At 47.7% G+C, this 14,454-nt stretch overlaps 1 protein-coding gene across 2 annotated transcripts; it reads right to left on the bottom strand.

Annotated features, from left to right (window-relative positions):
- Positions 1–1,074: 1,074 nt before the first annotated feature.
- ISM2 (isthmin 2) lies at positions 1,075–10,861 on the bottom strand. Of its 2 annotated transcripts, XM_019518732.1 has the most exons (5): positions 9,000–10,860; positions 6,155–6,488; positions 5,423–5,563; positions 4,482–4,556; positions 1,075–3,579 (listed from the first exon to the last, which is right to left on the bottom strand). In XM_019518732.1, exons 1-5 carry the CDS (start codon positions 9,333–9,335, stop codon positions 3,062–3,064), a joined length of 1,404 nt encoding a protein of 467 aa, XP_019374277.1. In that variant the 5' UTR covers positions 9,336–10,860; the 3' UTR covers positions 1,075–3,061. The 2 variants fall into 2 exon arrangements, with proteins under 2 accessions (XP_019374277.1, XP_019374278.1); XM_019518733.1 differs by lacking the exon at positions 4,482–4,556 and having other exon boundaries at positions 9,000–10,861.
- Positions 10,862–14,454: the final 3,593 nt, after the last annotated feature.

Here is a 14,454-nt window from a genome sequence, read left to right as displayed (position 1 = left end):
CCACATATTTGTTAGTCTGCAGGGCACTGTATGTATCCATCTTTAAGGGGATGAGAGTTTATGGTCAAACCTCCATGCCCTAAACTAATTCACAGAACTAGCTGCAGGATGGGCTAGCTGGATCTTCAACAATGAAAGAACATTTCTGGTGGTGACATACAGGTCCAAAAACAGGACTGTGGGCCATGACCAAGGAATTTTTAGTAAAGGTGGCAGGGAGCTATATAGCTTCTAGCCCCAGAAGGCTGGGAGCTGTTGAGTGAAGTCAATGACTACACTGCGGAGTCCTGAAGACAGACTGAAGGTCATGATAACCATACAAGACAACCTCCTGCTGAGCAACTGCTGCCCATCCACAGATTTCATAGACATTAGGGCTGGAAGGTACTTCATAAGATCATCAGGTCCAGCCCCCTGCCCCAGGGGCAGGAAGTCAGCTAGGGTCAAAGGATCCCAGCAAGATAAGCATCCAAACGTTTCTTGAAAGTGTCCAGAGTAGGTGCTTGCACCACCTTTGGGGGAGTCTGTTTCAGGCTTGGGAGCCTGGATAGTAAAGAAGTTTTTCCTTATGTCCAGTCTAAAATGGTCTTGCAGGAGTTTGTGACCATTGGACCTTGTCTTCCCCTGGAGTGCTCTGGTGAACAGGTGTTTCCCCAGATCCCGATGCACACCACTTATGTACTTATAGGCTGCCACTGTGTCACCCCTGAGCCTGTGCTTCTCCAGGCTGAAGTCCCATAGCTCGCAGCCTCTCTTCATAAGGCCTGTTCTCTTGCCCTCTGATCATGCGTGTGGCTCTCCTCTGGACTCTTTCAAACTTCTCCACATCCTTCTTAAATTGTGGAGCCCAGAACTGGATGCAGTACTTCACTTGCAGCTTCACCAAGACAGAGTACAATGGGAGGATGACATCCTGGGTCCTGCTCGAGATACATTGGTAGATGCAAGCCAGATTTTTGTTCACTTTGCCAGCTGAGGTATTGCACTAGTGGGTCATATTCACTTTGTGATCAATCATGACCCTCAAGTCTATTTCAGTCATGGCGATAGCGAGTGTAGCATTGCTGCGCCTATAAGTGTGATGTGGGTTTTTATTCCCAAGGTGGAACTACTTGCATTTCTCTGTATTGAATGCCATCAGGTTTTCATTTGCCCACTTTGCAAGCCTATCTAGGTTGTCCTGGATCACCAGCCTATCCTCAAGTGTAGACACTCTTTCCCAAAGTTTGGTGTCATCAGAGAATTTGGCCAGTCTTTTTGACACTCGTGTCCAGATCGTTTATGAAGACATTAAAGGGTACAGATCCAAGAACAGAGCTTTGGGGCACACCACTAGTCACCAAGTGCCATGTTGATTCAGTTCCGTCAACTACCACTCTCTGGGTCTGACCTTGGAGCCAGTTCCCCAGACATGGGACACCTTTTGGACACTTTCCATCTCCCACTGCCTAGCAGAGAAAAGGCTAGGTGGATGGGAATGGGAGGAGCTGGGATAAGAGGAAGAAAGGACGTGGGCAGTGAAAGTTCCCAAGAGAAATAGGTGGATGCTTGTCTGCCTGGTCTAACCAGATGCTAAGCTGTTGGCAGTGCCCAACTTTCATCATTCTCCCCATCCCCCAGTAGAGAAGCAGGCTAGAGAACACACTGGCTAAAACCTCTCTGAGGGAGAAATCAAGGAAAGAAGTGGCTATGTGCAGAAGGGTAATGACGCCATGTGGTCCTTATCATGCCAAAACCATCTGCCACCTGCAGGAAGCAAACCCTGGTCAGGGCAGAATCAGCATTGGAAGGGAGATTCTCTTTCTCCCACTGAGGGGACATGCACAGACACAGAACAGGGTTGCCTCATGCACCCAAAATGAGCCAGAAAAAAGACATGTGGGAAGAAAGTGTCTGGGATCTGCTAGTTCATAGATGCTTTAACACTGCCATGCACAGCAAAGCTGGTCTGCCAGAGAGAACCAGGGTATAGCCATGAGCTGCGATGGGACTTCTAACAAGTCCTCCTGCCTGTCCCCTTTGGAAATGAGGAATAAGTGGTCACTTGACAAGTGGACATTTGACCATTTCCTTTTCCTGCCCCATGTGAATATCTGCTTGTACCACTGTCCTGATCTTCCCCTGGCCTTGGCACTAGTTGTGCCTTGTTATCCTCCCCAACCACCTTGGAGAGGTGATGTTTTCACAAAGATTTCAGCACCCACACCCTCCTCCCATTCCCCCAGCCACATAAGCACTGTACAGGCCTTTCGCTAGTTGTTTGGAAGTTTCCATGTGTGAGATGTCAGATCCAGGGAGACGAGACCCCCATTCTACTCATACCATCAGGACTTTTCAATAACACTGCTCCCTTAGAAGAATCTGTCCCAGGTTTCAGAGGAGACCCAGGACTACTGGGGCAAATGCTTACACAGTTGCATCTTGTGATCAGATAAAGCTGCTAAATCTTTACCACAGCAGCAACTCTTAGTGTATTCATTCCACCAGCCCAGCTGCCTCAAATACAACAGGAAACAAATCAGGAGCTGTGGGCTTTTCTCTATAAAGACCCTGAAACTCCTCAGCCATCTCATGGGAGTCTAATTAATACTTCATAGCAAACTATGGGGAACTACTCATTTTCCCCTTGTATGTCCCCTCTGCCTTCAGCTGCTACCGGCTTCCATTGCCTCTAGCTGCTCCTTGCCTCCTGTGCCATCAGGAGGGACCAAGCTAGTGTAAAAAAGAATGCCCTCATCAGAACAGCTGGGCAATGACAATCAATTTGACCCCTTAGATAACTGGGAAGGAAATGGGATGCTATTGCAACAACCCAGATTTAAAAGAAATCCACACCCCACCCCTGGTTGGCACTGATGGGGAGCCTGTATGCTGGGCCTGGGGCTTTATCCCTCCCTTGGACTATTCTGTTCCCAAAGGAGAGCTAAGCAAGGGACAACTCCAGAGTCATTGTGGCCTGCAGACTTTCCCTGCAGTAGGAAATACAGGCTTCCTGGTTCTCCTGGTAGGTTACGGGCTGGACCTGTAACATCCTGCTCTCCTCTCACTCGCCTGAGCTCGGCTAGTACTCCTTGGCCTCCTGCAGCTGGGAGAGGTATTCCTCCTCGGTGGGGTTATCTGCACACTGTTGCCCATTGTTGGGGGGCCGAACAGCATGGTAGCGACTCCAGTCCCCCTTGCACAGAATCCAAGGCAGCATGTCCACCTTGTAGTGCAGCTCTGGGGAGAACTCTGTGCTGATAAGGTTAGGAACACCAGCCCCCTTGCCCCGTGTGATGAGATGGGTGTGCTCGTCATAGCAGCAGTGTTGGGCAGCCAGTGTGGTGCTGTCCAAGGAGAGCATGGAGCGCAGGCAGAAGCGGGCTGTGGGCTTGTAGATGTCCAGCCGCTCCTTGGGCCCGCTGGCATCCCGCCACCGGAAATTCTTGCCATGGTGCTCGTCCCGCAGGTTCACAGCACTGTAAACTGCCTCTAGGGGGTAGGAGCAGGGGCAGCTGGGCAGATCTGTCAGCACCTTGCTCAGGTATTTAGTGAGGAAGTCACTTTTGCAGTTCAGCCACTTCTCACAGCTGTCCACTTCTGGAGGAGAAACACCAAAGAGCAGGAGCATGAGCAAGCTCCCCATCTGACCAGCACCTCCCTGTAACACAGCCACAGCCATAGGCATGGTATCATTCCAGGCCAGCTGGGCTAGTGCCGTGCCCCCAAACAGAGCCTACAGGACTCCACAGAGGAGCTGGTACCAGGGAAGAAGCCTGCCAGAGACATCAATCCTTAGGCCAGAGAACAAGAGTGGATCAAGAGATGGGGCTCAGAAAGAAGTATCCCTCCAAGGGACAGTGCTACACAGAAAGGCGCTTCTTGTGTGGCTTCTTGTTGGAGAGAAGCAACCAGAGCCGCTGGGCTACTGGTCTCTTTCACTAAGGCACATGGCAGAGTAGTAGCATCAACAAGAGCATGATGCAGTCAGAGGCCAGGTCAGGCTCATATCACAACAGCCACTGCAGAGAGGACCTCACCCATACTTGCAATCTGTGCTAGAGCCTGGCACTGCCAAGTTAGCTCCTGACTGCACTACAAAATGTAACCACATTATGAATGTGCAGTTCCAAGACAACTGTGCAGTACCTGGACAGGTGACAAGGGCAGGTGACAAGGGCAGGGCTATGTACTTTCACATGGGGCTATGAAGGGCCTTAGGTTTGAAACATTAAATGTCCACCCCGCTTCAGGGTGGAACCGGTTCTTTGGGTTGTGTAGCCCTCCATAAAAAGGGTGCATATATCCTCCATTAGGGTGTCTGGAATATACTAATGATCAGAAGTCTTTAGTGGCATTTCATATGTGCACAGGTGTTTCACTGAAGCCCACCAGACCTGAAGCCCTGGGTAGAACATTTCCATAGGACACATGGAGTGGTGCATAGAGAGCTCCCTTAGGAACACCCAGGACCCTACTAAAGGGAGAAGGAACATGCTGACCTGAGTTGAACATCTCTGTGGTGTTCTCCCCCTCAAATGGTGTCTCGGTAGTGAAGACCAACTCCCCATCAGCTCCTTGGGAGGTAAAACACAGAAGCAAGTAGCTGGGACAAACCTCTGAGGAGGCAAAGAATCCTTTTCTGCATATGGGCCAGAGGTCCTGAGCAGGAGCTGGGCACCAAACCCTTGAATATCCTCCTGCCCCACTACCATGGTGACCCAACCCTGTGTGTAGATCACTAGGCTACCACATCAAGAAGAAGAATGCCAAGGTTACCAGTCATGCCAGATCCTGGGGGTTGGAACCACCTTCCAATAAACCACAGAAGAGGCTTTAAAGAGTCATGGGTAAAAGGTTTTTGAACTCTGCACCAGAGAGACTGGTCATTAGATCTATGATGTATTGCCTACTTCTGCCTGCCTATGGGACCATCCAAACAAAGTCTTTCTGCGTGATTAAAAGAACCAGCTGTTTTTATTGTCTCAGCTCACAAAATCAAAATGTACTGAGGCTGCTGGCATTATCCAGTTCTCAAACAGAGGATAAGGGGAACTGGGAGTGTTAAAGAGTTAGGAGACAGTTTAGAACCACGAAAAGACGTGGCCCATTTTTTTGGGCCCCGTTTCTTTTTTGGAGCAAGTTTTACCCTGATCACTTCAAAATGTTAAAAAGGGTTAAAATTCTCCTTGCCTCAGAGACAGATACATCCTTGAGTTACCTCTTTTCTCACCTTGCCCCAGGCAGGGAACTCATTCCCTGTGGGACATGACCAACTCCCAGTAACAGGATCTTGCTCTGGACAGGGCCTATTAGGCAGATTAATTTGAGAAGGTCCAATGATACTGCCTTCTCAGGATATGAGAAGAGACAGGAAACTAGCACTACTAAGAATCAGAGCAGTACAAAGGGTGGGAAGTGGTGGGGGCAAGTGAGGGCTCACCAGGGCATTGGAGCAGGTCACAGGTTCTTGACTCAGTGGCTGTGCAGGCATAGCCACAGGACCGAGTCCTCTTCTGATTGCCACTACCACAAGTTACACTGCAGGGGGACCAAGGACTCCATTCCTCTTCATCTTCATAGTCTGGGGATGGCAGGAAACAGACAAAGCATGAAGGCCTCTGCACAAAACCCAGCCAGAAACAAAGGATGTCCCTGTTGGCCTCCCTCTACCTGCATTCCCCTGGCTTCTGCCTCCCCCAGTTCTCCTCATCTGCTCTCCACAGGGCAGTGAAGCCAGAGCTGGAGAGGGCATTTCACTGGAATCTAAGACCAGAAAAGACCATTAGATTATCCACCCTGACCTCCTGTATAATACACGGCTGCACGTTTTAGTGAACCCTCTGCTGAACTCCTTCACTGTGACGTTGACATGGGGAGTGAGGAGCAGACACACCAGGGAAACTTGGATATTCCCCGGAATTATGCCCTATGAGGGCCAGAAATATCCTTATTTTTTCAAATGAAAACCCAGATTCTGCACATTGAGTGTGCCATGCAAATGCCTCAAAAATGCCACCTGTCTGACATCCCTGTACTAGACCATTCTGCCTCCTCCTAGCTGCCTAAAGAACCTTCCCAAAGCCTTCAATAGCAGCATGGGCCCAGTGGGCTGTGAGGTGGACACAGAAAATCTTGAGAGTAGCTGTCAGAGGCTGGGGTAGAGATGACTCACCATAATTATATTTTTCTTTAAAAATCCAGTTCTTTTGCCCTGACCATCTCTGGTCCCAGTTGCCTCCCACTCCGCTCAGTGTCGCCTCCTCTTCATCATACTCTGCTGTGTAATCCTCCTCCTCTTCTTCCTCTTCCCCCCTATCCTCTGTGTCTAGGCTGTCATCCTCTTCCTCCTCCTCCTCAGTGGGGTCTGTGTACTCCCAGAAGAGTGGCCAGAAGAGTTCTCTGTGGGACAGCCACTCCGAGGAGGTCAGGGACCAATCATTGCTAGTCTCCTTCAGCAGGTCCATCTCCATCTCTGCCTGAGGATCATCCACCACCTCAATGGTCACCTGGGAAGCCAGAAACAGGCAGTTTTATTGGGAGGACGCCAGGACTGAAGCCAGAGCTCATGGCTGACAGCCCAGCTGCTAGGGGTTCCCACAAAGAAACCAGAACAGATTTTCCTGCTTGCCCCCAAACTCCTAATTCAGGATCTAGACAGTACAGCTGGCTTCCCCCTTTGGCTTAGGGCTGCTTCCCACAGGACATCTCTCCTAGCTGCTAATATTCTGTATCTTACAGGTTGCTACTTTAATCACAGGAACACAGGACTGGAAGGGGCCTCTGTGGGGCCAGTGATAGCCAGGCTTCTGTGATTCTTTGCTTTTGCCTTCATCCGGCCTTAATGGGTAATTTTAAAACAATGTACAATGGTGTACTGTATAAAATGGTCAAAATGTGGGAATCCCAGGAGAGCTGCAGGACTTTGCAAGCAGTCTGTGAAGCATGCTGAGATACCAGGGACAGGCTGAGAGTTGAGGAACACATTTCTAGTGATGGGACAAGGCCTTTCCATCCCAAGTTTAAACATACTCTGCAAACACAATTGTAGAGAAATGGGGGCGGGGGGTAAGGGGGAGAGAAGGGATAATTTGGCTGGAACAGACATACTGCACACACTTAAGGAGGATGAGTTACTGGGTGCATCCTATGAAATCAAGTGTCCCTGGGGGTTGTGGCAGGGTAACCTGACAAAATTATACATCTCACACATAAGAGTTTTCTAGTGGAACAAGCTGGCTGGTGACTGGGGATGGGAGGAGGCGTAAAAAGTCCAATGAATATCCACGGAGACCAAAATTCTTTTCAGTTTTCATCACTAATGCAATTAATTCAATGGGTTCTCAGCCTACTCTGAGCAGACATCCTCCTGTTACAAAATACAGTGTGTTCTGGAGCTGGGAGGAGAGACCCAGGATTGGAATAGCTGCTGGGAATGCTGCTGGTAAGGATCAAGGCATGTCTGCGGATGCCAGGGCTAGAACAGCAGGGAGTGCTACAAGTCAGTCAGGAGAAGGGTCTGGCAAAGGCTAGCCCAGCCAGGCAGGGTTGGGGAAAACCTCTCTAACTGCAGAGGACTGGCATCTGGGATACCACTCTCATTTCTTAGGACCACTTCCCAAACTCACCCCTCCCACTACACTGAGGGGTTTTGGAGAGAGGGGCCAGGAGCACAGGGAATCCTGAATGAGCAGATCTTGTGGTTCAGCATTCTCTCCAGGGTGCCAGGAGCTTAGGGGTCACCAGCTCCCATCTTAAATGGGTGCAGCTTATCTGCTCCAGAGCTTTACTTACCAAGCAAGATATGTGGAATCAACCTCACAGACCCCAGGAACAAGGCCCTCACTCAAAAGCTTTCCAATTAGGAGATCAAACAAGGACAGACCAAATGAGTGAGCTCACTAACCCCACCCTGTAGACTGTCTGTGAAGTTGTGCCTAATGCCTGGCTGAGTCACATATAGTAACTTCTCCACCCAATAAGGTTTCCTCACAATCCTTGTGCAGAGAGGGAGGGTTCCCTACCAGGTGCTTTCCCAATGGACTTTGTCAGCCCCATGTGGGTAGGGGGAGGGGAAGAGAGTTTACCCATGTAAGATGAAACACATCAGCAGGTTGCTCTACACATTGATTTTTGGGGCTTGTTCTCACAGAACTCCATCACTCTACTTTTTTTCCTTCCTTATTTTCCTGATGATTTGGCCTGGGCCAGTTGGGTCGGGCAAGGTAAGAATTAAGCCTAATAGAATTCACGTTCCATTTAATCTAGGAATCGTGTCTCTTCTCGCATCCAATCCAGACACACACACCCACCTCTCTCCTCACATTCCCCTCCAGTAATCAATGGCTAAATATCTAGTTGGTAGCTGGTTGGGGCCTCGGGTTGCTCCTGGGGCTGGTTTTGTTCATTGTCTTCATCAACAGCTTGGAAGATGGCATAGAGTGCATCCTCAGCAAGTCTGCAGATGACACCAAGCTGGGGGAAGTAGTAGATATGCTGGAGGGTAGGACTAGGATTCAGAGAGACCTCAACAAATTGGAGGATTGGGCCAAAAGAAATCTCATGAGGTTCGATAGAGTTCTGCACTTGGGACAGAACAATCCCATGCACCAGTACAGGCTCAGGACTGACTGGCTGGGCAGCAGCTCTGCAGAAAAGACCTGATCCCCTCACTGATCTCTGGGATGGTGCAGAAGAATGAAAGCAAGATTGAGTGCAGTGACATTATGGATCCCTCCCCTTTTTCTTGTCTTTGTGAAGGTATTTAGCAGAATTCACAGATTCGTCTGGAATCTGACAGGGCCGTGCTATGGCCTTGAACTTACAACTTGTGGGCTGTCAACCACGTGCCTTAGTGACCACACAACCACAATCCCCTGGTCCCTCCCCTAAAGAAGATGGACACAGCCCAGGATACTCTCCACCCAAGTGATTTTATTTACATAATCCCGCTGTGTTACTTCTTGCTTCTGCCCAAGGGGCCAAGCATTGGTCAGCAACATGGATCCTTGCATTCCTACCTGTATATTTGGGTTCTGAGCACTCAGGTCGACATTGGCCAACCCTGGCAGGTTCTGCAAGTCCAGTACAAAGGGTGTGCTCTCCTCCTGGCTAGTCCTGCTGGGCTGGAGTGGCAACAGCTGGTTCCTAGTAGCCTGCTGGGATGACCACCGGCGCTTTTGCCGGCGCAGTCCTGCTGGCCCACTTCTTCTCAGACCCCGAACCTTGCTGGACTGTGGCATCTCTTCTTCCTGGGCTGAACGGGTGCCAGACGAAGTAGAAACCTGAAATGAGAGATTCAGCAATTCCAGCTCTAAACCCATGCTGACCACTTCTGGATGTCTTCCCTCCAACATAACACAAGGGACAGGACAGGGGCGCTGTTGTTCTGAGGCTAAGAGCAACACACAGGAGTTGAAGAACAGGTGCGTGAATTATGCCTGAAAAGAAAAAACACAAGGCTTGCACCTCATAACATGCCATACAAGCAAAGAACTTCTTAATTGATACCCTCAATTGGCCCAGTGGTCCACCTGTCCCACTAGATTTACCTCTCTGCAGCTCCAGATCAGACCAATTGGTCTAGTATCCCTGCCATATCTGAACAAATGAAATACATTTTAAGTTTGGCATTTCCTAGCTCCCTAGCACATTGGAAAAAAAACTACTGGTCCATCCTGTCCAGTATTTGAAGCTCTTTGTTTAACCACTGTTCCATCTCATTTGGCAGTCCTACGTCCCTGCTTACTCCAAGCCAATCCACCTGTCCATTTTCTCCAGCATTCTTCAAAGACCAGACTCTGCAGAAAAGGGTAAAGATCAATGTATTTTAGGTGATGGAAAAAATTCTATGCCTGCTTCTGTCCCATGCAGGAATGGGTTTTCACTCTGAAGCACAGAACACTACAAAGATTGTTAATGGTCATAAAGTTGCTTTCCTATACACAAGCTTGGGGCATTAAAATGAGAGGGAATATTTCCTTTACGTGACCTGGATGTCTGTCAGCTATTTACTAATATTAGAGAAAACAATTTATTTGAAAGACCTCAGAATTAGGTCATAGTACAGGGACTACAGATGTTTTAAAGAACAAGGATATTTTACCTTTTGAACCAATCACTTACTAAAAGGCAAGGGGAAAAAATGAGAACTTGCTGGCAATAGATAGTTACATTTTACATTTCTTTACATAATAGAAAATGGCTAATTTTGCCTTCCTCTGCAGCAGACTATGACACAACACTACTTGTAAATGGTGCTGTGTCACAACCGAACTGTTTAATGAGCTGATCTGACTTTTTTGATGTTCTTATCTGTTCTACAGCACACCAAACCTTGCTTCTCTCTGCATTCCTGCTCTTGTCTGGGGATGCAGCAAGAAACAGCTGTGCCAGTGCCATTTCTATGCAGCCTGATGAATTAGGGTGGGCAGGCAGGATGAGCTAGGGTGGACTTGGACAGAGACAGGATAAACTCCTTCAAAAGGAAGTTCTTGAACTAGATTCTTACATTTCTAATTTCAGCATTTGACCCACACTGGTATTAAGGAGGGAGGAAGGAGGGTGAGTCAAAGGAACTGCAAGCTTTAGTGCATCTGAGACATCAGAGTTGGGAAAAGCTATCCATCCCTCTGCACTGTAGCTCTTGCTCAACCATAGCAGGGAGGTTTCCCAAAGAAAGACACTTCACTGTTCTAGGATCCAATGTGTTAAGCAATACAGCTCTCACTTTCATCCAATTTCACGCTCTAGTGCAATGATTCTCAACCACGGGGCTATGGCTCTCTGGAGTGCCATGATACCTTTTCCAAGGTATCATAAAATATGAGCACCGTTACGTGTGTAAACACCTCCTCATGATTCACAAGATAAACCCAGAGATTTCAAGCAGGAATCCAGAGTTCCAAAACCTATTCTGACCTACTGTGGTCTGAGTTCTTTGCAATAGAAGTATTCTAGTATTTTTCTGTTGTCAAAAAAAAGAGTGCAATCTAGGAGTTGGCATTCTCCAAATGGGTGCCTTGAGTCTAATGAGGTTGAGAACCACTTCTCTAGTGCACCTCACAGTCACTAGGTATTTACTGGTGTCTACCCTACACCCCCTTTTGTGTCCTAGTCCTCCCTTACCACCCCAAGCCCTTCCTTACCGGTAGTTGCAGGATTAAGGAAAAGGCAGGAGTTCCTCTTCTCACCAGGGATGCAGAGACACTTGTACCTGCAATTAGGGCCAGATGTTTTGGGGAGGGACTCCTTTCCCTTTCATCCTGATCACTGGAGCACTTCAAAGGGAGCTGGAGTCAGGCCAGGCTCACATGAACACACAGGGCATGTCAGCTAGGCCCATGCCTGTACATCAAAGGTTTGCTGCCTGTCTCTTCCTCCCCTGGGAAAGGAAGGGAACAGCAGGGGGACACTACTGGTCCCTCTGCTGTTTATCAGAGTAGAGCTAGCTGTGGTGAAGGGATTGTGTCAGCTTTTTCCAAAAGGGCCCCTAAATACAGGGCAGAGGTGAGTTCAGGGGGAATGGTCTCCTACTACTTTCTATGGGGGGAAAGCTCCTCACCATCCCTCCACAAAAAAGGGAGAGCAGCAAGTCTGGGCAATGTGAACCAGAGTTTTGTTTAAGCTGGTCTGACTCAGCTACTGCTGAACTAATAGCTCCAGTAGCATTTTGATGAAGTTAGCTCCTGCTCATGGAAGCTTATACGTCTCTGATTCAGTTAGTCTATAAGGTGCATCTCTACCCTGCTTTCTGCTTGATTTCACACTAACACAGCTAACTGCCTCTCTCAACTCCAGTTTAAGCCTATTTTCTCTGAGATATTGGTTGGGGACTGTACACCTCTCTGATCTGATCATCCCTTGTGGGAAGAGGGCAGGAAGAAAGGCAGAGTAGGTGGGTTCTGTATTCCCAACGCAGGACTTGGTGACTCAAGTCTGCTAAATGCAGATTAGGACCATGGACCACGCATGGGATGGAGGTTAGTTCTGCCCTCAGAGATTCATGTAGCATTTTCATCTGTGTCAATCAACATGCAGTGAATATCCGCACTCAAAACAGAAAGGGCAATTAGTTCAGATCCCTGTAGAGTACTCCAAAACCTGGTCCTCAGACCACCTCCCTCCTAAAACTTCCCAGCCATGGAGAGCTGTACAAGCCCAGAAACTTGGCTAAGGGTTTGTCAATCTCCCTTGTTTTACCAATAAATACAAAAGGCTTGAGACCTCATTAGTTCCCTTGCGGCAGGGGCCAAAGTCTGAACAGGCCATCAGAACTGAACTCTGTTTGATCCTGTAGAACAGGCTGAGGTACAAAGGAAAGAGAAGTGCAATGGAAATGGAGCCTGGCTATGGACTAACAGAGCCTCTCCATCAATATATTTACTTAGCATTACATTTACACCAAACAATGCATTCAACCTTGAGTTATCTTGTAGGCAAAAGCTGCCTTTAAGCAGTGTCAATACAATATTATGATACTGCACATTTTTATAGCGGCTTTCACCTGTAGGTCTCAGTGTATTGAGGCCAGGGGAGCAAGTAATAATATCCTCATTTTACATACGTGGAAACTGAGGCACATTCCAAGAAAGACACCAAGATCACTGAGCAAGCCAGTAACACAGGTTGAAGCAGACTCTGGGTCTCCTGACTCCCTCTCCTGTTTTCTATCATCTGGACAATGCTGCTTGGGTCTGATTTTATGATCTTACAAACTGAGGACATTCAGATTCTGGTTCCCCTAGGGGACCATAAACCTATGGCAGGAGATCTGGAAGAGCTGATGAGCTGGGAGATTGTCAGATATAAGAAATCCATCATCCAGCTCTAAAGTGTCAAGTCCTCTGAAATAATGAGGGCCTAAAAGGATATTTATAATGAATGTCCAAAGATTGTGTTCTTGGGGGACCTTGAAGCAGAAGCTGATCCAATGACCAGGCTCACCGTATGAGATCATTCTAATATAATAAAGGGCTTAGTCCCTCTGTCTGCCTGACCCTAACACTCATGGAGCACTCTGATTGGCTACTGAAACAACCAATCGGAGTATTTCAAGAGCATTCTGGTGGACAGGAAGCAGCGCAGGAGGGGTTCAGGGTTAGCAAGCTTCCTGTCCCTACCTGCCCCCCACCCAGGTCATTCTTGGTGGGCAAATCACTAACTCTAGTTCAAAACCCAATTCCATCTATTCAGTCCATAGCATCCCCCATGCCTCCACCCCAGTCCGTAGTGCACAGTCCCTTACCTTCAATCTTTAGTAAGTAGCTAGAAAGGGACACTCCTAACTGTTCCCTCTCCCTTGCGTAATGCCCACTGAGCTGCTGGCAATGCCAACAGGCCCAGAGTCTAAGATTTTAGGAATTAAAATAAGTCTATTTTAGGTCTACACTATTTCTATAAAAAAATTATCACCCCATCCAATACATCTCTCCTGCAATTTCATAATGCACTTAAGCTGTGAGCTTCTCTGAGTTCAAAATAAGCATACAGAGATTAGCAGCAATCCATCCTGGCTATGTTTCAGCACAGCGTCTTGCCCAAAGAATTCCAACTGATATGCCTACCCTACAGATCTGCTGTCCAATGTGGAGACTCCTGGTAGACCAACTCTTCCATACAGCAGATTCCTCCTCCTTTTACTAGCCAAAATACAGCATGACTTCACCAGATGGCGAAAACTTACCTTTTCATTGCAGAGGAACCTTTTAATTATGACAACCTCCCCAGACCTACATAGCCAATTCAACTAACACCCATTTTGTTTTCAATCCAACTCCTGGGTAAAGCTTGTTTTTCTTCCATAGAAACTTGCCTGGAATAAATCTGTTAAAATGCCGTCATCAAAGAAAAAAAAGAAGGCTTAGCCTTTCCGGTGTAAAAATTAAACATCCCCACCCTGCCAAATAAGACAATATAAACACTTCTTTTGAATGGTCTGGCTTGCTATCTACTGAACAGTGTATTCTTATAAACTATTCACATTCCTCTTCCTCTTGAGATCAAACTGTCCATCAACAAACTGTTACATACCTGACAGAAAACTGAAAAGTAAATGAACATGGCCCTTCTCTTTTACTGGATCAATACATGTCAAGAACAGATATTGCAGTGACTGGCCTCCTTACTGTGTCAAGAGTGCTTTCCAGTTTTGTCCTCTCTCAGAAAGTAGCAGGCATCAAGCAAAATACCAGGCTCAGCAATAATTCTGAACAATTCATCTCCACATTCTAGTTTATCCTTCAATCCACAATTAGTGAACTACAGCTCAGAACAAAGATATGCGGACTGAAATCTAAGGGGATATTTGGTGCACCACAGCGGAAAGTATAAGTCATTTCCATTTGCACCAAGTATGCGTAAATGTAAGGCTATGTTTTATGTCAGCTATTCTACTAACTTGTTACAGCAACACACAATCTGGCCAGACCAGCTTTCATGCCATTCCAGGAATCTTTCATCAATAACCCCCCGCTT

This window comes from Gavialis gangeticus, unplaced genomic scaffold (assembly GCF_001723915.1).
Source record: "Gavialis gangeticus isolate Ggan-Ray unplaced genomic scaffold, GavGan_comp1, whole genome shotgun sequence".
NCBI lineage: Eukaryota > Metazoa > Chordata > Crocodylia > Gavialidae > Gavialis > Gavialis gangeticus.
The sequence above is the reverse complement of the archived record's forward strand: the minus strand, read 5'-3'. Positions and strand labels throughout refer to the sequence as shown.